Source organism: Astatotilapia calliptera, chromosome 20, assembly GCF_900246225.1.
Source record: "Astatotilapia calliptera chromosome 20, fAstCal1.2, whole genome shotgun sequence".
Lineage (NCBI taxonomy): Eukaryota > Metazoa > Chordata > Actinopteri > Cichliformes > Cichlidae > Astatotilapia > Astatotilapia calliptera.
Genome location: NC_039321.1, coordinates 1,697,949 through 1,721,826, shown reverse-complemented (window position 1 = coordinate 1,721,826; position 23,878 = coordinate 1,697,949). Strand labels below are relative to the sequence as shown.

The 23,878-nt window shown below is 43.8% G+C and overlaps 2 protein-coding genes across 3 annotated transcripts in view; one reads left to right on the top strand and one right to left on the bottom strand.

Moving 5' to 3' along the window:
• The window catches only part of LOC113013210 (IQ motif and SEC7 domain-containing protein 2-like), a 177,160-nt gene extending 172,418 nt beyond the window's left edge, over positions 1-4,742 (bottom strand). Inside the window, exons 1-2 of the mRNA XM_026153931.1 lie at positions 4,327-4,742; positions 1,027-1,539 (exon numbers count right to left, since the gene is read on the bottom strand). The gene's annotated coding sequence lies outside the window, so the exon portion shown is untranslated. The remainder of the gene's footprint in view (positions 1-1,026; positions 1,540-4,326) is intronic.
• Positions 4,743-10,365: 5,623 nt separating this feature from the next.
• LOC113013331 (uncharacterized) lies at positions 10,366-13,651 on the top strand. 2 transcript variants are annotated; one of them, XM_026154155.1, is made up of 4 exons: positions 10,366-10,583; positions 11,439-11,491; positions 11,610-11,969; positions 12,092-13,651. In XM_026154155.1, the coding sequence occupies exons 2-4, from the start codon at positions 11,443-11,445 to the stop codon at positions 12,286-12,288; spliced, it is 606 nt and encodes a 201-aa protein (XP_026009940.1). In that variant the 5' UTR covers positions 10,366-10,583; positions 11,439-11,442; the 3' UTR covers positions 12,289-13,651. The 2 variants fall into 2 exon arrangements, with proteins under 2 accessions (XP_026009940.1, XP_026009939.1); XM_026154154.1 differs by having other exon boundaries at positions 10,368-10,583; positions 12,089-13,651.
• The last annotated feature ends 10,227 nt before the right edge of the window (positions 13,652-23,878 follow it).

The window sequence follows — 23,878 nt, the reverse complement described above, 5'->3', positions numbered from 1 at the left end:
ATCAGATGAAATCAGGGTGTTATGGTATCGAATGTCCCAGAGGAACCCACCCGAGGGATTAATAAAGTTCTATCTAATCTAATCTAATCTAATCAGCTGCTCTGAATTTTATTTTTCCTGCCTTCACCATGGAGATCACAGGATTGGTTCAATTTGTTGGGTTTTCAGAAAGAAATCTCAAAATGTTCAAGACTGACATAGACGACAGGTTTCTAGAAGTGAGGCTTTGCCTAAATTAGGATCAGAAATAGACCTTTATTGTTATTGTACATGTACATGTACAACAGAATTATGGGAAGTGGATTCAGGCATTTTTTCAAATTTTAACTTTTAATGGTCTTTATGGTCTAATCTGGATCCATTCATCCATCCATGGAGGAAATGCCTTGGTGGAGGTACGGTAGCCCAGCCTGATCTCGTTAAACTACAGTTTCTAAAATCGCTGATGAATTTTAAGTATTTCCATAAATCTTTGTTATTGTGCACTGGTTTCATGGGGAAATGCTTAAGAAATAGCAGAAAAACAGTCATTTACTGCGTGACATAATCCTATTTCTGAGTTCTAAATCTTACACTGAAATCAATCTTCACTCTTTGCTCTGCATGTGCACACAATTCATCGGTGTGTGGGCGGCCTGAACCCTTTTTCCTCTGATCTTTTACATAATGTCGATCTTATTTAACAGCAGCGGGACTATTTTAATTGGCCACTTTCAGTCATGTTATTTGCCACAAACACACAAGTTCTTACAACCCACACATTTCACATACAACAGCCTCATTCCACTTGCACGCGCACACACACGTGAAGCACATGCAAACATACACACGAACATGTGCAGCATATGCACAGTTAAAAAACAGGCTACACACACAATAATGGTCTGTGTGGCCTATATAGTCGACAGCTACATGCACATGACACACATGACAGCGCACACTCACTGACACACACACACACACACACACACACACACACACACACGATGCAGCACCCAGAAAAAACAAAACAAGAAGGAGTCTCACAGGTTTCAGCGGCTCCTGCAGAGGTGATGGAGGGATGAAGGTGGAGGAGGAGGGAGGATTATTGATCCAAGCTCATCCCTCTCTCCCCTCCTTCGCTGACGCTACTGTCACCATCATCTCTCTCAGAAAAAAAAAAAAAAAAAGAAGTGCTGCTGATGCTCCGAGGTTTCGCTCTCTTCTTCTTCCTCTTCACCAGATTACGATCACTTCAATCCCTCCTTCTGTTCTCGCTCTCCGTCTTCACGTATTCCTCTGCTCGCCTCGCCTCGCTGCTGCTGCAGGCCGGATCCTCTCCTCTTCTTGCTGCCGAGTCAATCTTTTTCTAATTATCATTCCTCTGCGTCTGACAGCCGAGGGATCTGCTGCTGATCTCCCCTCTTCGTCCGCGTGAGCGTGTGAACAAACGAAGCTTTGGTTAATGTCACCGATGAAGTATTCGTTTCTTCTAATCCTCGGCTATGTTGCTGTAGAAAGAGGAGGAGGAAGGAGGGGGAGGTGTTGTGTCCAGAAAGGCTGCTTGGATGGATGGATGGATGGATGGATGGAGGAGGTAGAAACCGTAGAGAGGGAGAAAGGAGGGAGGAAGAGTATGTGTAGGTGAGAGGGAAAATGTGCACCGTCAAACAGCGACACATGCAGAAAACACATCAGCTGCAAGCGCTGGTTTACCGCACGACCAGAATCATTGCACCGATATCACAGAGGGTGTTAGAGGCTGAATGCAGCTCTGTAGTTCCTGCATATTTTACTAATACCGTGACAGTGCTGTGGTCCAAGGACCAAGTGCAATAAAATCTATCCATCCTTGATAAGAATGCAAGGAATAAAAACTTAGCTGGTGGACCCAGGTGTGCTAAATTAACCTTTAGCATCTCATGCTCGACAGTTACATGTCAGAGTCAGGGCTTGTTCACATCTGTTCTTTTAGAAGGAATTTTCACCTATTTGTTCCTTTTGACGGGATATTGTAGCCAAGAGCATGTTAAAGCCTTGATCTGATAGTTAGCATCTTTTAGTTTCTACAATAAATCTAAAATTTAGCATGTGGCTAAAACACGAGCTAACCCTACATGGTTTACTTATGACCTGTTGTTGGTTAATGGTCTTGTTTTAGATTTATTATCTGGTGGTTATTTACTCACTGCAATAACAGGTCACTTTTAAAATGTCTGATATTTAACAACAGGTGTTTCTCTTGCCGACTGTGCATAAAATCACTTGTAGAAATGCCTTAAACCTGCATTCTGCCAGCAGGGGGCGACTCCTCTGCTGCACTGAACACACCCAGTGACCACTTTCCTGATGAGTTTATGGGCTACATCAGCAGTCCAACCTTTTTTGCACCACGGACCTGTTTATGTCCGACAATATTTTCACAGACCCGCCTTTAAGGTGTCGCGGATAAATACAACAAAATAAAACCAGTATCTGTACCGAAAAAAAGGAGATTTATTCATAACACACGGCAAAAGACCCAGGGAAACCAAATTAACAATATAAAAAACACAATAAAAACCCTGAAAACCATAAATTTCACACCCGAGCCTCAACTCTTGCGGCCTGTTACCAAATGACTCATGGACTGGTACCGGTTCATGGCCCGGGGTTGGAGACCGCTCTGCTAAATCACTAGTTTCAGGCTGCTAATGGTGCTCCTATTAGCGTGAGAAGGGCATATAAAGCAGCCCATTCTCATTGACAGCTCAGACTAAGTCTTCACAACAAAAATTCACTAACCATTGGGTAACGTCAACGTGTGTTCATCATTCATATACAGTCTATGTTTGTCTCTGTTATTATGTGTAGTGAAGGAACCATAAACACTGTGCTGGAGATATTAATCAGTAACTTCTGCATTAATGTCAGAGTAATTTTTGGCTTTTAATCTTTTTTTTTTATTGTTCCTTTTCCAGAGTGGAATGATTGTAGAGCGTACAACTGTCAAGCATGGTGGTAGTAGCATCAAGCTCTGGCTTTGCTGTCTGTGGTATTGGTGCATTAGACAAAGTGGACAGAATGATGAAATCACACAGTTAGGTGCTCCAACAGGACAATGATCCCAAACACACATCACAGCTGGATTTAAGTGTTCATTACCTCAGAATACAATTAATTTCAAACTTGCGAACCAAATTCATGCATTTTAAAGCCATTAAGGATGCATGCTGTACAACCATCTGATCGGTGAAAGGAACAGTTCAGCAAAACAGTCACGCCTATGATGACAGTATGTAAATGTGTATCTGCAACTCCAGTAAATACCAGCTAACAATAACATACAAAAACACTTTCTCTTATTGGCTTATCTAAGTGTTACCACTAATCTGGCAGCAAAGTCAATGAAAAACAGCCCACAGACACAAATCTGAGTTAACTGTAGGAACATGGAAACAAATGTGATGCGATTACTGTGTTTCCCACCTTCTGGAGCTGCAGCACATTTCTCACATTAGCCTCAAAACAGAACCTCATTCACAGTGTCTATGTCCATCCTTCATATACAGTCTGTGGTCTTTAATCCTTCTTCATATTTGGTTCGTGTGTCCTTGTGGTCTTTCATCTCTCATTACAGTCGACTTTTTCTCATTTTGGTCAGCAGCAGCCTCTGACCCCTCAGGCCTGCACCACGTTTCGGTTTTCACTAATCCTACCTTACATCAATAAATGACAGAAGCAGCACATAAGAGTTATGACATTAAATAATAACCTGAGATAAGAAGATTAGAGGTTCTTTAGCTCGGTGGCTGCAGTTAAGCTGCACTGGCACAGTTTGCGACATCTATAAAATCATATGTAATTTGAATGACAGGCCCACACTTAATAGCGCAGGGTCAGTTCACACGCATCACAGTGAGGATTTCACTGGACTCGTGTACAGGCTGATTCAGGCCTACAGGCTGCTGACATGATTCAGAGGATCGATACAGCGGATCGCAGATTCTGAGCGTCTCCGCGGAGATCAGGACAATGTTTTCGGTTATGGTCTCATTCTGCGCGCGCTGTTTTCACGCTATGTGACAGGAAAGCCAATTAACCGCCAGCTCTAATTAACGATGACAGCACGAGCGCTCAAACGTGACAGCAGAGCTGACAAAACTGTTTTTAATAAATCACCAAAATGAAAAGTTGACGCTCTCTGATGTCTGCGGTTATTCATACACGGCAGAAAATACGCGCGCGCGCGCACGGTCCATCACAGCCGTTACACACACACACACACACACACACACACACACACACACACACACACACACACTCGCCTTTACGCAAAGGTTCATGAAGGACTTGGGAATAACTCACCTCGTCCTCTGTCCTCTGCTGTGAAATGAGAATAATCCCCATCTCACACACACAGACACACACTCTCTGTCACCGCGATCCGCTGCTGGGAGCTGTGGCCGCAGACGGAGCAAAAGATCCTCCACATCCAACAGGATGCACCACTCTGTCCGTAAAAGCAGGCGGAAGCATTAAGATAAGGCGGAGGCGCGCGCGCGCCTGCAGTTCCTGTGATGGCTGCTTGAGGTTGACTCCAAACTGAGTCCGTCTCCACAGACTCGTGTTAAACTGCACCTGAGGTTTTTTTAATGGCTCATACTGAATGCAGGGAATGCTTCAGCTTTGGCTGACTGGCTGCTTTGATTGTCCTCACATCCACTAACACAGGGGGTCCAACTCCAGGCCTCGAGCACGCTGTCCTGCAGGTTTTACATGTGTCCTTGATCCAACACAGCTGATTAAATTACTGAATGGCTGGGTTACCATGGTAATATAGCTGGTGTCGGTCAATCAATAATTTTCACGTGATGTTAGACCTACAGGGACATGCACACTTGGAGGACAACACAATACTTTTGTCCTTTGCCAAACACAGACATCCTTTGAAAGTCATTGAGTTTAACTCAGTTGCAACATTTATTTAGAGCTGTCAGCAGGGCGTAGACTGTGGCACCAGCATGTCAGCCCTTCATGTTTTGAACTTCTGAGACCTTTTCTATGTTTCGTTCCAAACTTGGACAAAATCTCACAAAGCTGAACATTAAGAACCAGGAGGGGGTGAAAACGCACCAGAGTGAGACCTCTTGTCTTTGTGACACTCTCTGATGGCTCGATTAATCAGTCCTGCATGCACCTCTGCTGCTGCACCTGCTGCAGCCCCTTCCTGCTCAGCTTCCGGCCCCTCTACCTCCTATTGGTGTGTTCCATCACTCATGCTACCATTCGGTCTACATTATTTTTTAATGCACAGAAAGCATTTTAGTGGTGCACTGTTGGTGTCACAAATAAATGCTAATATTTAAACATCTTAAGGTTTAATATCATATTGCATCACCATTTGTCTTTGAGGTAGAGTGCATAGCTATATCCTGCTGCCAAATACTAATAACCATCATACATGACTTCTGTGCAGCTACAGTAACGTATAATAGAAAACATCAAGATTAAGATTTGTATTCTTTTACAGAATGCCCCCAGATGTGTTTTTCCACCTGTGGTATCGCAAGAAATAAGTGGTTATATAAATATGAGTATACATAATAGTTATTATTCATAGATACCTACATCCTAAGTTCCTGTTAATCTTCTGAAAGAAACAGAATGAATGTGTTGTTACAATGGTAATGCCAGGAGAGGCAGTATTAGTTCTGTGTTACATTAATGTGTAAGGAAGTGGAAGAAGAGTGTGTCCTGTAGGAGGCAGTAGAAAATGGATGCTCATGTTCTGTACATGCCCTGAAAGTAAGGTTCAGTAAACCAGTGCAACGATACCCCGGTGTAAGGCTCAGTTATTGTATTTTTATTTTTTGAAGATGCAACACCACCAAAGGGGTAACTGTAACCAATAATCCAACTGAAACATCAATATGAAACTCTGTAGTCTGGATGGAAACAAGCAAACATTTGTTTTCTTCTGTAACGAGTTGTTACAACCGTTCACCTCACCATAATTTTGCTCTTCCATCCTCCATGTTTGGATCTTTTCATAACCCTCCTCCTCCTCTGTGTTCTGCTCTGCCTCCCTCCTACTCTCTCTGTAAAAGCTGATTGGAAAGAACATATTTCTCTATGGGAATCGATAGATTTGAGCACACGGACCAAACCGAGATCCAGCCTTACTGCATGTTTCCATGTTTCCAAAATTGTTTTCAAGGTCAGCGCAGAGAAAACAAGTTAAAAAAAGAATCTGACTTCTGTAGAGCTGCAGCTTCTCCAACAGTAAATCTACAGTCTGTCCTCTGAGAGCGCACACGTGTGGCATCATAGTGGTGTTTGAACAAAGACCTGCAGGAGTTCTACCAGCAAACGTTTCATATTTTACAAAAGATTGATAACAGTAGCATTTTGTGAATTATCACATTCTAGTGGGAAGAAAAACAGCACAAGATTGGTATCTTTCTTGTATCTGCGTATTTAACTGAAGCGAGGACCAGTACGAGCCAAACTAGCCCAGCACAAAAACTAGAAGTATCAGCAGCAAACACCGGGAACCTGACGTCCTCTCATCCAATCACGGTCTCAAACCAACGAGCGGCGGGCCGCAGCGCTAAAGTCGAGGCTTTGAAATGTGGAATCAATGGTCCACTTTCACTCTTGGCTGTGTCTCACAGAAACACCAGCGTCTTCTCTCAGTCTCATGACTTAATTCTTAAAGTCAAAAGCTTTTCCCTTTGCTCCTATGGAGATAGCTATGATTCACATTCCCAGTGTAAAGTGTTACAACAGCCTGTAAACATTCATACATGATGACTCTTTACAACAGCCGGTGCTCATGGTGGTGCTTAGCTCAGCGTCGCGGTGACTGACGCTGATAAACATCAGATATTCTGTAAGACTCGACATTAAATCGTTACTCAGATCAGTCTGAAAGTGTTTTTTTACTGTGATGAAATGAATGCCTGTCAAAAGCTTTGCCTACTACTATATATTTTATATGAATACCAGCTAGGCTTACTATGAACTCAAAGGAGCTTCATTATTATTATAACAACGATCATTATCAGTTTCATCCCTCAGAAACTCGGCGCTGCTCTCTGTCCTCCTCTGCACATATTTATAACAGCAGAGAGTTCAGCAAAGTATAATTAGTTGGAGTGATCAGTGGGAGGATGAGGTGTGTGCGTGGATTGTAATGCCATGATTTATACAGTTATGTTGTTGTGTGTGTAGGTGTGTAATGTGCTTATACGTTACAGTGTTTGCGTGTGCAGTGTCTTGAAGAGGCAGCAAAGGAGCATCAGAGCTGTGATTATCCCCGCGGCTAGCTTCAGTGTATACATGCATTTCTGTACAGATTGATGTTTGCACGGTTGACTCCGTGGGCGAATGTCAAATGAAGCTGTGTATATCGTGTGTGTACATATACACCGTCTGTACAGAAGAACAGCTACTACAGCTCTAAATATTTTCAACCTTTTGTCACATCAGCACATTTTTTGTGATTTTTTCAGTCCTAAAAAACTTGGATTGGTTACTTAAAGAGGTTTTTGAATAAGCAGCTTTCTGAGCCGACCTGTAACACAATCCAAGCTCCTCCTACCAGTCAACACTGAGTCAGTCCCCACAGACTCCCTGTTCAAACAGCCATCATTGCAGCAGAAATTAAGATGTTTACAGTCTGTTAGACATCTTTTCTTCTTCTTCTTTTGTCCCCAACTGCTGGTCGTGACTGTGGGTCCCGTAGGGTTTCTGTCTTGGTCAGCGATGCACTTCCAGGCCTTGTGATCTCTGGCCTTGACCTTTGCTTGCTCGAGGGTTAGACATCGTTGCTTAAGATAGTCTTCAGTTTGCTCGATCCAAGTCTTCTTGGGCACATCGCACTTGATTCTCCAGTGGGCGGGGCGCTGCTGCATCAGAAGGTAGCATAGCAGGCGATGGTTACTCATGTGGCAGACGTGGCCAAACCATTGCAGTCGTCGCTTCTGGATCAGCTCTTCCATCGAGGGCTGCTGGTGACATTGGCTACGTATCACGCTGTTGCTGAGACGGTCACGGAGAATCTGATGCAAACAGCACATTCTGGTCATTCCCGTCTCGACTGTAACATTTGAAACTCCCCGTGAGGATGTACAAAGTAAAACTACAAAAACTGTCTGTGTCCAACAAGTTTGCTTCGTGCCTGGTCTGAAGACTTCTGTCACTGTATTACCTGAACCTGTGAAGCAGGTCAGCCATGCACCATAAACCTTCATGATAATCTGCTCTTTAGAAGTCAGCTTTGTGAGTCCAGAAATCTAAAGAAAACAGGGTAACACCTTAATCTCTGATTGTGGTGCAGGCCCAATCTATTGCCAAGTAGTACATGAATGGTAACCAAACACTCTTTGGTCCAAAAGCACACTGATGATAATTCTGTTTAAAACTCGAGGCTCGGTGAAGTCCAAGTCCAAAGAACTGAAATCCGCCTACACAGAGCCCAGATTCTGTGAACTGTGAGGCCATGAAAGACCTCAAGGTCACACACGCAACATTTTCTTTTGTTAAGGTTTGTTAAGGTTTAGTATTCTGAGCCACAGTCCATCATAAAACATACAACACTTCACACTGCAAATGTTTCAAGGTTAAATACGTTGTATAAAAGCTTGTAGCTTCATCCCCGCACACCTGTACTGTACATGTGAACATGCCTCTGTGTGTGCGGAGGCCGAGGCGTCCTCGCCTGCCCTCCGTGCTTTCAGATAAGTTGCTGCTGGTCCGTCACTTCTCTACTGTTTGCTAATACAGACCCACCTCTGAACCCTGATCAGTGTGTAGGCTGCAGATCTGCAGGCTGTGTGGGAGAGCAACACAGTGTGATCACACTCGACATCTGAGGCAAGATGCACAGCAGATATGCTATACAATGGTAATAATAGAGATCCAGCACTTCTACACGGTTAGAGGAAAACGCTTTTCAGGTTTCAGTCCCCTGAATGATTCTTTATTAAAAGTTCAGAATGAAACAAAACCCCAAAGAATTTTTAACTCTCATTTTTATGCTAAATGTATATATACCTGTGTGTGTGTGCGTGTGTGTGCGTGTGCGTGCGTGTGACCATAACTGAAAGCACCCAGCTGATCTTCGTTGAGATGCTCAGCTCTCATATACATGAGCAGGAGAAGGAGACTAGAAGCCAAGATCAAGGCAGCATGAAGGGAAGTTGGTCGACTACTGCAGCTGCTGAAAGGTGCGATGAAGAAAGGGCAGCTGAAGAGTGCAACAATTATCTGATGTTATCCACTCTAGAATGAAATTTTGATAAAACACGGCAGCTAGCAACCAGCAACCAATCCAAAAGGCAATTTTTATTTCTTTCTTTTTGTCTTGTACAGCTGGTTGGCCAAAAGAGACGGTCGTCACTGACCGAATGAAATCAACTCCAGGCTTTTTGTTGTTGTTGATAAGATTAGCTTATGCTAGCTTACCTGCAAATATAAAATAATAAAATAAAATAAAAATAATAAAAAATAATAAAATAAAATAAATAAAATAATAAAATATTGTTCCTAATAACACTTTACAGTATAAATGTTTGATGTTCTGTTGTTTGATTTTTGAATATTGATTACATCGATAGTTTTGTATTCTGGACACAAACTTCAAATATAGTTTTATTTTAAAAAACCTCAGTACTTGTACATTATTTGTACATCGATCTCCTCACCACCCCATCTCACACAGGAGTGTGTGAAGTAGCCTCAGTTGTGATGTGCTGCCCTCTAGGGGACAACATTTTGAGCTGCACATTAAATAAACGGTTTATCCAAATACATCAGAGTCAAAATGAAGGAGTGAAGGAAACAAAACATACTTAATCAGAACTTTTGCAAATAAAAGAAAACTTCATCGCCAACTCTAAGAAAACTTTCTCAAAAACAAAAAGCACAGGAATGAGGAAAAACAGTGTGTGTGTGTGAGTGTGTGTACTTTAAACAGGACTGCAGAACCAAAGCCACGTGCACACCCCAACAAAGAAATAAGGAGGGGAAGACGAAGCGGAGAAGGCAGCTGTAGGGAGGGGGCAACACCCCACCCTTTTTGACCGAGGCCCAAAGAGGCCAAAGGACAGCAAGCCTCAGACCAGGAATAGAAGTGGGAGTGAATCTGCTCCACCAGTAATCAGAGCTCTGACCCCGAACTCACACACACACACACATGCACACACGCGCACGCACACACACACACACTCACTTTTGTAACGTTACTGTTACATTCTTATGCTTTTTTAAAATTCTTTCTAAATGTAAACAAAATCAAAGCTTTGTGATTATCAGTTGTGACTCTGTGACCGGGGAGGGGATCGAATTCCCAGCCTGAATTCTTCTGGCGGTGACTGGGCGTGGCTGCTTCACGTGTTTGACCTCAGAAATAGATTCTCACTCCAGGAACTTCCACGAGATGAGAAATGAGAGGGCCTGCAGTTGTTGCAGTGGGACTGAAGCAGTGGGGAAGAGGAGAAACAGGAGTTGGGTGAACCAAATAGTTGCTGGGTAGGTTTGAAATAACAGACAGGAGGAGGCAGCGGTTTGTTGTAGCGTCTGTGCAGAGTGAGTCGGTCTGTTCCCAGAAGACACACAAGGTAACGTATAAGAACTGACACTATTCTGTGGAAGCGGTCTAACTGATGATGGTTTATGTAATCTGCATGATTATGGAGTGAAAGACATAAGCAGACTGAAGCGCTCCTGTCTGTCTGTTGTTTTCTTGATTTCTTATTTCCCCCTCCCTGCTGAACCTTATTCAGGAAGTAACCTGTTACATCAGCTGTGAAATCCATCAGTCACAGCAGTTTTAGTTGTGTTACTGTGAGAGTCGAGTAGAACGTAGTATGTAACCCTCAAGTTACCAAACTCATATTTATAAATGCACATATTTTATATGATAGAAAGTTTAATGCCAGTAATTGCTGCTTTTATATATTTTTTCAAATCCAAAAACAAGTTAAAAATGTACAAACAGTTATTAAAACTTACTTCTTAAAAAACTAAATGAATTTGTTCAGAACATTTTCATTCAGAAAACTGATGCTCACAGCTGCTTATAGATAAAAACATTCATGAAAAAACGTGATTCTGATGCTGAGCTGTTCTACATCTGAGGTTACGAAGCCTCAAAAATGGCAGATATGTTTGGACTCCCGAGCTCTTGAGCCTAAACTCGGGAGTCCGTAACTCAGAAAATATTCCTAACAGGAATCTTGCTAATAAACTAAACTTATTATTGTGATGTTTATTAATTAATTTAACATTTTACCTACTGTGAAAAAAACAAACATTTTCTTTGCCCCATTTCGCAGTTTTTATTCTTCTGCTGTAGATATAATTTATATGCATTTGGCCCCCACAAGCGGGCCCTCTGCTCTGAGGGACTGAGTGAGGAGAGGTTGTCTGAGTTTCATGTGTTCCTGCTGCTTCATCTCTGTCTCCTCCTACAGGAAGATGATCGACAGAGTCCTGCTGCCCATCATCCTCCTGCCCTGTGTCTGTGGTTGGTCTGAACCTTCTCTTCATCATCCATCATTTACAGAACCTCACTCACTGATTCGACTGCTTTAAGCTTTTTTCTGTTCTCAGCGTGGGCTCCTCTGGTTGTGTCTCCTCCACAGGATCGCTGATCGTGACGGTGTCACAGAGCTTCCATCAGGCGGAGGAGAACGACAGCATCACTCTGGAGTGGAACTTCACCACCAGAACGAACAGCTCGCCCAGTCTGCTTTCTGTCTTCTGTGACCTGATAGCCGATCAGGAGCTCTCAGTCCTGTATTGTGTGCAGGATGGCGTCGAGGTCTCAGAGCTTCAGGATAAACGGTTTGCAGGGCGAGTCTGGAGCGACAGCGATGCCCTCGCAGAAGGACGAATCGCGCTTCAGCTGTCTGGCCTGACGACTCACGACTCAGGTCTGTATGTGTGCAAAGTGAGCACGGATCACGGCTACGGCTCTGACAGCTGCCGGCTCAACGTCACCGGTAAATTTGTTCGGTAAAACCTTTCAAACATGTTTAACAATGCAGCGTCTTTAAAATCAAACGTGTTTCTTAATGGAGTTTTAAAATGACCATGAATGACATGCTGGGTCTTTCTACAGCAGCAGGGGACCTGACCCAACCTGAGACGTCAACCGCAGGACTGGTCGGCATCTTCGTGGGAATAGCTTTGATGGGAATGACGGTGCTGGTTCTGTTCTGCTATCTGTTCATTCACTCTCTGCCTAAAGAGCAGGATTACGACTCAGAGTCCAGTTATGAAGCTGAGAAAACTTTCAGTGCGTCAGACGGATCACTTTAAAATGAGTCCGTTTGGTTTCTCGGTGCAGGGAGGATGTGTGCACGGGCGTGCTTATGGCTGCCCCGGCGTCAGGAGCCATTTCCGTAGACGAACCTCACCCCTCATTAGCTCGTGAAGGCTGCCGTTGGTCAGAAAATAAAGCCAAACAGATAAAAACTATTTTGGATCAAACTTATTCAGCTGTGATGCAAACCTGATGCAGAGGAGAAAGGAAAGGGAGACATTTCTCACTCGTCTCACAGCAGATTGCATGAAAATAGCAGCAACTTCAATGAAGACAGCAAAAGGTGAAAACGTGCAGCTCAGTGCTTCCTCATATGAAATATAAGAAAAGCTGTTTATAAACAGGCAAAAATAGAACATGTGAAACAGGTTTAGTGGAAAAAGCTTAGCAGAGGCAGAAATGGTCATACACAGGCATGAATGGTTGACAGTAGCGTCATTTATTTTGCTGGAATAATTCAAACAGGTCAGGTCAGTAGCAGTGTGCTCATTTCACCAGCAGATGGCAGTGCTTACATTACACGTGGAGCTCATAACGTGACTCTTATCATTTTTGGTCATTTTCATAACCTTTAACAGCTTTAATATGAAATTTACATTTCATGAAACTAAAAAGAAACAATGGATAAAAAAGACAGTTATTTTTAACCTGTTTCACTGACAGTTCATTTACAGTTTCAGCTCAGTCAGGATGTTTTGCACGAGCAGTGATGGAGGACGGTGTACCTGTGAGGGAGGTTTATCCAGCTCATGTTTATGGTCGGACGAACACAGAGGAGATTTCTTAGCCTTGTAGATCCATAAAAGAGATTATTATCAGTAGATCTCCACAGATTTTGACAAATGCTTCAAATGACGGATTCCAAGATAATTTCAAAATAATTCTCTTCGCTGCCTTGTAAAACTTCATTATCCTCACAGCTCTCACAGTGATTACACAGACTCTGCTCTGCCGTACTGCTTGCTGAAAAAGCAGTCCAGGTTCAGAGGTGTGTGTACGTGTTTAGACATCTTTGTGAGGACAGAAAGTTTGCCATGCCACTATACTTGTGGGGACCAACAGTCACTCCCCATGAGTTTAAAGACATGTTTGAGGCTCAAAGTGTGGTTTTAGTGTCAGGGTCACAGTTAGGCTATGGTTAGGTTTAGGCTCAGCGTTAGTTCATGTTTGATGGTTTGGTTAAGCTGCAAGAGAAAACATTATTTCAATTAATGTCCTCACTACGATGTGAAAACGAGTGTGTGTGTGTGTGTGTGTGTGTGTGCATATATTGTGACTTCCAGTCATCAGCTGCAGTGCTGAAAGTATAAAAGGCAAAAGGTTCTTTTATAAACAATAAACTTGATTTTTTAAATTGTCCTCACATCTCTGAAGTGATTTTTTTTACAGTGGCCTGAAAATGGAGGTGCAGTTCCTCTAATGGCCACTCGAGGTTGAATCTAGAAGTGAGTCAGTCCCCACAGACGTCCATGTTAAAACGTTCATCAGAAATAAACATGTTTACAGCCTGCCACAAAAAAGTACAACTGTACATCTCTTTATGTTCTTTACCCTCTGTGTAACTCTTTATTGACTCAAGGTTCGACATAGGCGGGAGTAGCAGCTGGCAGTCTGCTGAGGCCTCACCTCACCTCACCAGACCTCTGCAAAGGATTTGGCTCCAAAAATAAAGACATTTGCAGTCAAAATAGAATAGAATAAAATAGAATGTCTTTATTGTCAATGTCACAGGCACAACGAAATTGAAAGTGGTCTCTGATCCATGCATCATCCAAAAAATTAAAATGCTTCAAATGTGGACGTTGCTATGGCCATGCCGTCTTTTATATACAGTCAATGTTTTTTCCAACTTTTTTTTTTTTTTGCCTGTCCCATTTGGTTCTTTAGCCATCAGAATTGTTGTCTGAAGACCAACAAGGATACCCAATGGATTTACTTTGCCAAATGGATCATCGTGGCATTGCCGTATTGGTCCATTTGGTCGATCTTTGTTTTTATTATTTATTATATTTTATTTTCAGATGTTACAGACGGGACAGACATGAGTGAGGGATAGGAAAGGGAGAAAGAAAGAGGAAGGAAAGGAAAAACAGAAGGGGAGAGGGACAGTGAGAAAGGGGGGGAGAAAAAAAGTAAGAATCTCCTGGATCACCTGTTGAGAGAAGAATAGAAAACAAGCAAAAAAACAAAACAAAGCAACATACTAAACACAACACCATCGCATTAATCTAGCTAAGTGTAAACAGCAGTAAATACTAAATATTCAATGTTGTTGTGCAGCACGCAGGACAGATGTGCTTCGAAGTAGCAGCCAAGAAAGGTGTAATTTGGGTCTACGAGCAGTGAACACCCGTGTGCATACCTGTGTGGATCAGCGCGCTTGTATTCCAAAGGTTTCTCCATGTAACGATCTGCTAGGGAGTGTGGGGGGGCCACAGCCCCGTCCTCCGGGGTGTGAAGCGGGTATGGAGGAGATCAAAACTCCAGACATCCAGAGGCCCCCAGAACACAAGAAACCAAGGAAGACCAACAGAGGGGCAGCCGCGCCACTGTTCCAGTAAGAGCTGAGGAGAGTCCCAGATGAGGGTTCACTCAGCAGCCGCGGAGCAGAAGCCAGGGGGAGTTGCAGTGACGCGCCCGTGAGCTCCGCCGGCCGAAGGGGCCCAAGCGAGCCCCAGGCTCCAGGGAGTGAGCCGGTGTGTACCTGGACGCCCATCCCCAGACACAAAGAACCACCAACGCACCAACACCTGAGGGAGTCCGCCACTGGCAGGGGAAGTGGTGGTGGGCGGAGATAGGCCTCCAAACCTTGGAGGGCCTGAGATGTCCCCAGAGAGGTGGCGCCTGACACCCAACCTGACATATAGACACAGACATACAGGCACACACAGACACAAACATCCATCCCCCCCCCCATGCTCTCATATGCACTCACTCCACACTCAACCAACGTGGAGACAGACATAAAGAGACGCTGTACACACGATCACACTCCCCAAGCGTACTCTACAAACCGGGTCTAGGTACCCTTGCCCCTGAAGGGGGGAACTGCACCCAGACCCAGGTGGTGTTACCCTTTTCCCTGCGGTGGGGAGAGGCAGACCGCCCCGACTCCGCAGCAGCAGGGAGGCCCCACACTCCAGACCGCAGTCGGACAGCCAACTCCTCCTAGCCCTCCCGCTCCAGCAGGCCGCAGAGAACGGGGGTGGGAGAAGACTCCAAACCTCCCTCCACCCGCTCATTGTAGTGTTGATGCATGTGTGTTCTAAGGTGCATTTAAAACCCAGGAGGGCTTGGAGCTACCTGCCAAGGAGCAGCAGGTAAGCGCATGGTCCCTCCTGCTAGCCCTCAATGACTAAGTGTATTTAAAATTGAGAGGTGGGCAACGATGCCAGGGGTGGGGTGTACACCCTGATGGTAATTTGGACTCCGTGATTGTGCCCACCCCCAAGATCCTATATGTATGTGTAATGAGAGTGTGAATAATGTGAATGTCTAAGTTGTGGGATAAAATTGAGGCAGAGGCAGCCAGAAGGGGACAGGGGGGGGGGGGGGGGTAGCCTCCTCTGCACCCTGGTGACATACCCCTACTCCAAGGCCCTGCATGTGTGGGTGGTTGTGGTGGAGCGGGAAGAGGGAGGCAGCTGGAGATGGGGAGGGAAGGAAGGGAGGGGCAGGTAACCCCTCCCTGGGGCCAGCTCCCCCGCTGACCCCAGTAGGCACCCCCATACTCCGCGACCCGCCAGGGAAAGGGGGCCCAGGCCCATCCAGACCGGGCCCAGTGCAGCAGCGCCGCCCGGCCCCACAGAGCCCAGGACAGTCCACCCAACCCCACCACAGAGAAAACTGCACCCACCCCACCATCCACTCATCTTCCAGACTACATAAGACAATAAACACCCAGGCTGAGATCTTCCTCCACCTCTCCTGTGTCTCCCCCTCCTGCAGAGGGAGCTCCTGAAGAGAGGAAAGCTCCTGCAAGGTGTGACAACCTCCCCCACCAGTTGAAGAGCCCCCCAGGTGGCTCGACGCACCGGCGGCACCCTGCTCCAGGGCTGGGCCCCCATGCACCCACCCGCCCACAACCCCGGCAACACACCAACCAGGACCCAAGCCCCCAAGGCCCGGGCCCGGGCCCCCGCCCAGAGACGGAGCGCCCCCAGAACCCCACGCCCATCCCGGACCCACCCAGGGCCAGCCAGGCTACCAGGTCAGTAACCCACGTCCGTCAGCACAGACCCTCCCCTAGCCCCGCTGCACGCAGCCACGAGGAAACAGTCACCTGAGAGCCAACAGAGCCCCCAACCGGACATGACCGCTACCCCGGGTTGAGCCCCCCAAGGAAGATGCCTCCGGTGAACCCCCCGACGCCCTAAGCCTGTCCCTACCCCCACACCAATCACAACAGTGAAGGCGGGACCAAATTATGACCCCCCACCCCCACTAGGTGATGGAGCTGATCAAAGGAGCCCAGAGCGATTGATCTGATGTGGTGGCAGAGGCTGTATCAAGACTAATGTAATCTAATAGATAATTTCTATATTGGTTAGAATTAAGATTATTTTTATTTTTCCAGTTCATGAGGACTGTTTTCTTGGCTATGCATAGGGCAGTGAAAATCATATGGGCGATATTCTTTTCTGAAGTGACATTATCTAAGCTGCCCAACAAACACACTAAGGGGGAGGTTGGAATGTTACATTTCAGACACTTTGATAAGTCTTCACATATCTCGCGCCAAAACTTCTGAACTGGTGGACAGAACCAAAGAGCGTGGATGTAATTGTCTGGTGTATTGCCTTGACAGTGTGAGCAGTTGTTGGAAGATGTAAAGCCCATCTTGAACATCCGATGACCTGTATAGTGCACTCTATGTAATATTTTGTATTGTATTAATTGCAGACTGGGATTTTTAATTAATTTAAAGGTTTTTAAGCAAATCTGAGACCAGAAGTTTTGGTCTAAGCTGACTGATAAATCTGCTTCCCACTTTGCAATAGGAAGTGATATTGATTCATCTAATTTAGAAAGTGTTCTGTATATTTTAGATAATAATTTGGGGGATTTAAGAGTAAGAAAATGTGCCGCACTTGGTGGTGTTTGTAATTCAACTTGACTGAGGTTAAATTTTTTTTTTACTATGGATTTAATTTGTTGATATTCTAAAAACCTTGTCTTGTTGATCCCATATTGTGTAACTAGTCCGTCAAATGGAATAAATTCTGTTCCCTCTGCTTCAAATGCTTCAAATGTGGACGTTGCTATGGCCATGCCGTCTTTTATATACAGTCAATGTTTTTTCCAACTTTTATTGTGTTGTTGCAGTTATTTCTTTTCTTTTTAATCTACAGTGCTTAAACTGCAGTAAGCAGTTTAAGTGTTCAAAAATGTGCGATCATATTTCTGAGCACATCTCTCAGCTCTTGATTGGAATCAAACGGTGACCTTTCCTCTGCACACACCGTCAGGCCCAGTGAATGTGATGTAAATTAAAATTCCTTGTGACAGAGAGGGAGAGGTCGAAGCTATTGACCAGTTTGACCTCCTCCGGCCTCTCGTGGTCCCTGCTGATCAGTTAATGTAGCCTCCCTCTCACAGCAGGGTGGACACAACCGGTCAAATCGATGATGTGAGTCTTTCTGCGAGACGACGGCAGCATGAAAGCGCCACTGAAACATCCACACATTCAGTCCACGGCGTCTCCAGGTCCCGCTGTGCTGTTGCTGGTTTCAGAGGACAGCTGAGACGAAGGCCAGAGCACCAACTGTCTTCACCGAGCTGAAGAAAGAGCAACACAGATGAAAATAGAACTCATCGAATATATGGAAACAGCGAGGAGCTGAAAGATGTCATGTGATGAATTTGTTCAAAAAGAAATACATTAATTATGATCACGTTCAAGATGTTATCAAGGAAATGACTTCTTTTAATAAGTAGAAAAATATATGAATAAGACAGAATGAAGAACTCAGAGGGGCTTAATGAGGCGGTACAGCAAATTAAGAGCAGATTAGGAGAATATCAGAGGATGTGGAGACGATTAAATGAATTCTTTTGTCTGTTTTAATGTTCAATAGGCCACAATTATTTTCTTTTTCTTTTTCCATGGCTGGTTTTGATGAGTTAACCTGGAATATAAAATCAAGCAGCAACCGTCAGAGTTTAAAATGCTGTGGAAAACCAAAACCTGCAGTTCCCTCGATGACCACTGGAGGCTGGCTCCTACAGTGAGGCAGTTTCTGCTCCTCCTATGAGCTGTGTGACGTATTCATACATTAATGGACGCACTGGGGGCCATTTTTTATATCTTGCTCAAGGACACGTCAACAGTAATAGCACACATGAGGGAAAACATGACATTTTAATTAATTTAATAAAAGACAAATTCAGCATTAACTCTGCAGCAAATCTGCTCTGTTATGCTGCAGAGAACATTTTGGATTTTTTACAATCTGAAAAAAATGTTTTTAAATTTTGCTTGTGTTGCTGTTTTTTTTTACCTGTCCATGAAAATGTTGGTTTAACTGCTCTGAAACCGACTGAAATACGTGTTCAAAACATTTTTATTGAATAAACAGGAGGAGCCGGCCTCAGCGAGCCACTTTCTAAAACTGAATAAAAGTGTGTTCAGTTATTTTAGAACCACATGGTGACATTCAGCTCTCTCTGTGCTCAGGTGTGATAGAGCATCAATCAGTGCGGTCGCTGTTTGATCACACACTCATTAACCTGCAGGTTAAACCATCGGCAGGCTGGGTGTTCTGTCCAGCAGAATAATGAACTCTTTCATCATCAGAAAGGCTGCTGCAGCACGCACATCTGCATGTTTTTGATCATAATGGAAAATCATGCTCTGTGTGAAAAACTAAGAATATTGAAAAATATTAAATATGCTCCAGGATGACCAACAGTGAATATGTCCAAGTCTGGTATCAACCAGCATCTATTAAAAACACATCAGCACAACATATGACACGGCTCTGCAATGTAGGCCTCGCACTGTGCTGCCAAAAGAGTGAACGTCACGTGGATTAATCCATAAGGTTTAATATGATGTTGAGCCTTTGCAGCTATAACAGCTTCAGCTCTTCTGAGCTTCAGCTTTAGGAGTTTTATGGGAATTTCCACCATTCCTCCAGAAGAACAGTTGTGAGGTCAGACCTGATGCTGGACAAGAAGGCGTGGCCTGTCTCCACTGCTCTACACCTCTTCACCTGAAGCTTTGCACTTGGTGATGTAAAGCTTGGATGCAGCTGCTCAATGATGGAAACCCGCTCCATGAAGCTCTCTATGCGCTGTTCTCCAGCTAATCTGACAGTCACATGAAGTTTGGAGGTCTGTGGTGACTGACTGCAGGAAGCTGGCGACCTCTGCACACTCTGTGTCTCAGCATCTGCTCACCCTGCTCTGTGATTTGACTTTGCCACTGAGTTGCTGTTGGTCCCAATTAGTCTCACAGTGTTATTATACTGAATGAATTCTAAAACCACAGGTGTCTGTGGAATATTTAGTATTGTGGAAATTTCATGACTGGGCATCCTGTGACAGTTCCACGCTGAGATACTCTGAACTCCTCACCAGTGTTGGTCAAGTTACTTGAAAAAAGTAATCAGTAACTAATTACTGATAACTTCCCCAAAAATGTAATCCCGTTACTTTACTGATGACTTATTTTCAAAAGTAATTAATTACTTAGTTATTTAGTTACTTTTTAAAAACACGATTTACAACCTGAAGAGGTGATAAAGCAATAGATCTAACGGTAATCTAATTATCGTTTTTGCAATAGTAATCCCTTACTTTACTCATTACTTGGAAAAAAGTAATCGGATTACAGTAACGCGTTACGCGTTACTGCCCATCTCTGCTCCTCACAGCGTCGCATTCTTTCACAACACCTGTGGGAGTGACGGGAACACCTGATTTCAATGATTTGAATGGTTGAGTGAATACTTTTGGAAGCAAATGCAAAAATGAAGACCAAGCAAATAAAAAAAGTAATCCACAGATAGAACCTTGAAGTCCTCACAGCAGGTCAGACAGAGTTATATTCTCAGTGAATCCTCTGACTTTCTCCTCATTATTTCACTGCATGGTTTTTATTTAGAAAGCCTTTTCTTTAGGATTGTTCCCGTTAACACGTCTTTTACTCTGAGTCCATTCCTGTGTTGGTACTAAAACCCCCTCTCTGTGCTCCCCGTGACCTCCCTTTAATATAGATCTCAGATACCAGGAGGACAATTAACAAGATTTACTCCTTCAGCCTTAAAGCTCATCGACTCGCTCTCTAAAATTCATTATGAGCTCACAGAGAATAGATTTTTTCCCCCTCTCGACCTGAATAGAGCGATCACACCTCTTTGAAAAACACCCCATTTGTTTCCTTCTGAGTGCAGAGCTGATCGATTTTATCAGGAAAAAAATCCATCAGGACTGAAGTGTTTGCAGCCTGGCATCATGACGTGTCACATCGCCAACACAACGAGTCACTTTGTGCAGAATCACAACTCGCTTTTTGGTTTCCGTGTGAGAAAAGTCTAACCTGAACATTGTCCACGTAACACAGAAAACAGACAAAAAAGTGCAATTTTCACCAAAACTATAATTACTGATAAATAAAAATAACCCTCAGTTCTGATGCGTTAAGAGAACGAAGCTCCATATTTGTGTGACTCGGTCTGCTTGCATGCAGCTAACACACTAACACACTAACACTAAACCCGAGTTCAGAGTTAAAGAAGTGTGCAGCACATTTAAATGTAGGAAACAAACATTGCGCCTCAGCTGGGAGAGAAAAGTCATTTACTTTTGTTTTCATTAATATTTCACTTTATCTTTTGTTTTTGAATAATTGAAATACTCCACGGGTATTTTATTTTGAAAGTCAATCCCACAGATTAATTGAACTGATTAAAAGGTGAGCATATAAGAGAAATCTGATTGAATCTTTATTGAAAAAGGTGAACTATAACTGGATAAATAAAATAAATAAAATGACAGTGTGGGGAGACATGAAGGCCTCCCGTTCTGCGTCTGCGTTTCCATTATTTTTCTCATTCCTTCCTTCTTTGCTCCTTTCCTTTTTCCAGCCCATAATCACTTCATCTCCTCCCTCTAACCCCCTCTTCACCGAGATCCCTGTCAAATGATTTCAACCATCTCCTCTCCTCTTATTTTCTCCTCCCCTCTCTTCCTTGCGTTCCTCTTCGCTGCCTCTCCTTCCTGACCTCTCCTCTTCTCTAAATTATTCTCTCTTTTTCCTTCCAACAGTCCTCCTGCTTGTAGGAACCTGTCAAAGCAGCTGCACAGTGAATTTCCGTGCCTCGTCAATCAAACAGCGTCTCAGGTCGTGTGGCTGCAGTTTCTTTCACTGCTGCTTACATAACCTGTGTCGGATAATTGTGTCGTAACGCTCATGATTTTGTTTTAGGTCTTCTGGGGAGCGAGCTCTCCTCCGTCCTCGTCACCTTCTCTCCTCGTCTCCTCTCCTGGGCTTGCTTGTCAGCAGCCGCCGTCTCTCCCTCCCTCTCTCTCTCTCAGTGTGATTTTATGGCAGATCTTCCAATCTGCTGCTGTTGAACTGTCACCCTGTCAAGCACAGTGGGGGGGGGGGGGGGGGGGGGGGGGGGGCACTGTGCTTGTGTGTGTGTGTGTGTTGGTACAGTATGTAGTCTGTGCGTGTAATCGATGATGATACTGTGTGTGTTTGTGTCACCTTTAACCTTCTGGAGACTGTTGAGGCTTTCAGTCTGTCAGCTTGTGAAGATTACAGGCTGTAGGTGCTGCTGCTGCTCACACAAACACACTAATTCATCCCTTGACTGCCACTTACTATGTCTGCATCCCTCCCTGCACACACACACACACACACACACACACACACACACACACACACACACACACACACACACACACTCGCCTTTACGCAAAGGTTCATGAAGGACTTGGGAATAACTCACCTCGTCCTCTGTCCTCTGCTGTGAAATGAGAATAATCCCCATCTCACGCTTTGAACAATGACTGAAAGCAGAAAATGGATTTCAAAATGTCACAAATGGAGAGAAAATGTCATAAAAACATGTTTCAGTGTTGATACAGCTCAGTGATAAGGACGGAGTACCACAGTACAAAAATACACACACACACACACACACACACACACACACACACACACACACACACACACACACACACACACACACATCATTGGTGTTATTTTGATTTGATTTGCATAAGAAGCCTAATAATATATTTTATATGCACTTTAGCAGAAGAGAGGAAAAAAACAGAGAACATGAGAGAGATAAAAATACAAACAAAGCGAACAGAACACGAGGGATGAAGAACAGACTCACGGAGGCAAAACACACAATCTGACAACAGACAGCAAATAGAAGCTGATTAGACACAAATGAAACTGCTGAGGGGGGTTAAAGGAAGGAGCTCTGACACAGACAAGCAACAGATGGAAACAATCATGGAAGACGAAGGCAGGAAGTAAATGCACAGGTGACACACGAGGAAGAGCAATGACTAAAAATAAAATGGGAAGTGGAAACAAGGAAGACGAGACAACGCAAAGGATCACAAAACGCGGAAACACCGAAGACTCGAAAATGTATGAACACAAGAAATAATGTCAATAAATACAAACAAAGATTACAGAGACCAAATATTGAATCTTTAAAGACCAACAAAGGACCGAGCTTTGAACATTTAGAAAGTCTTTTTCTGACTGAGAAAAAAGAGAAAAAAAGTATTTTGGCGGCTTTTTTTCCCCCAACAATATCTTTATTATTTTTTTACATTTTAATGACTTACAAACAGTCCAACATTCTAAATACTACATGAACATACACTCCTCTCAGACAGCAAAAAGAAAACAAAAAAGTCATCAGATTTATCACTCCGTTAAAGGCCCAAATTTATCATTATCCCAAATCAAATGTCATTGCCCTCAGTCCTCGTCCTCCTCAGATAATACAAATCCTTCTACAAAATTCACAAATGTTCTCCACACCTTCTCAAAAACATCCAATTTCCTTTTCAGTATACATGTTATCCGCTCCAATGGCAAAGCCACCATCATTTGTTTTATCCACTGTGTGATAGTCGGTTCCCTTGTTCTTTTCCATTTTAGTGCGATTAATCTTTTTGCTTGTAACAAACCCATATCAATAAACATTCTGTCACTTTTTGTGTACCTCATGTTTTCTGGGTACAATCCCAGAACAAGGAAGCCAGGATCCAAAACAACCTCTTTGGATAATATTTGTTTCATAGTTTGTGTTACTGCAACCCAAAAAGAGCCTATCTTCCTGCAATCCCAAATACAATGCCAAAAGTTACCTTTATCTTCATTACATTTATTACAAGTGTCTGGAATATTAGAGTTGTACTTATTTAATTTTTCCGGAGTAACATATATTCGCATTAACCATTTGTACAGGGAGTGCAGAATTATTAGGCAAATGAGTATTTTGTCCACATCATCCTCTTCATGCATGTTGTCTTACTCCAAGCTGTATAGGCTCGAAAGCCTACTACCAATTAAGCATATTAGGTGATGTGCATCTCTGTAATGAG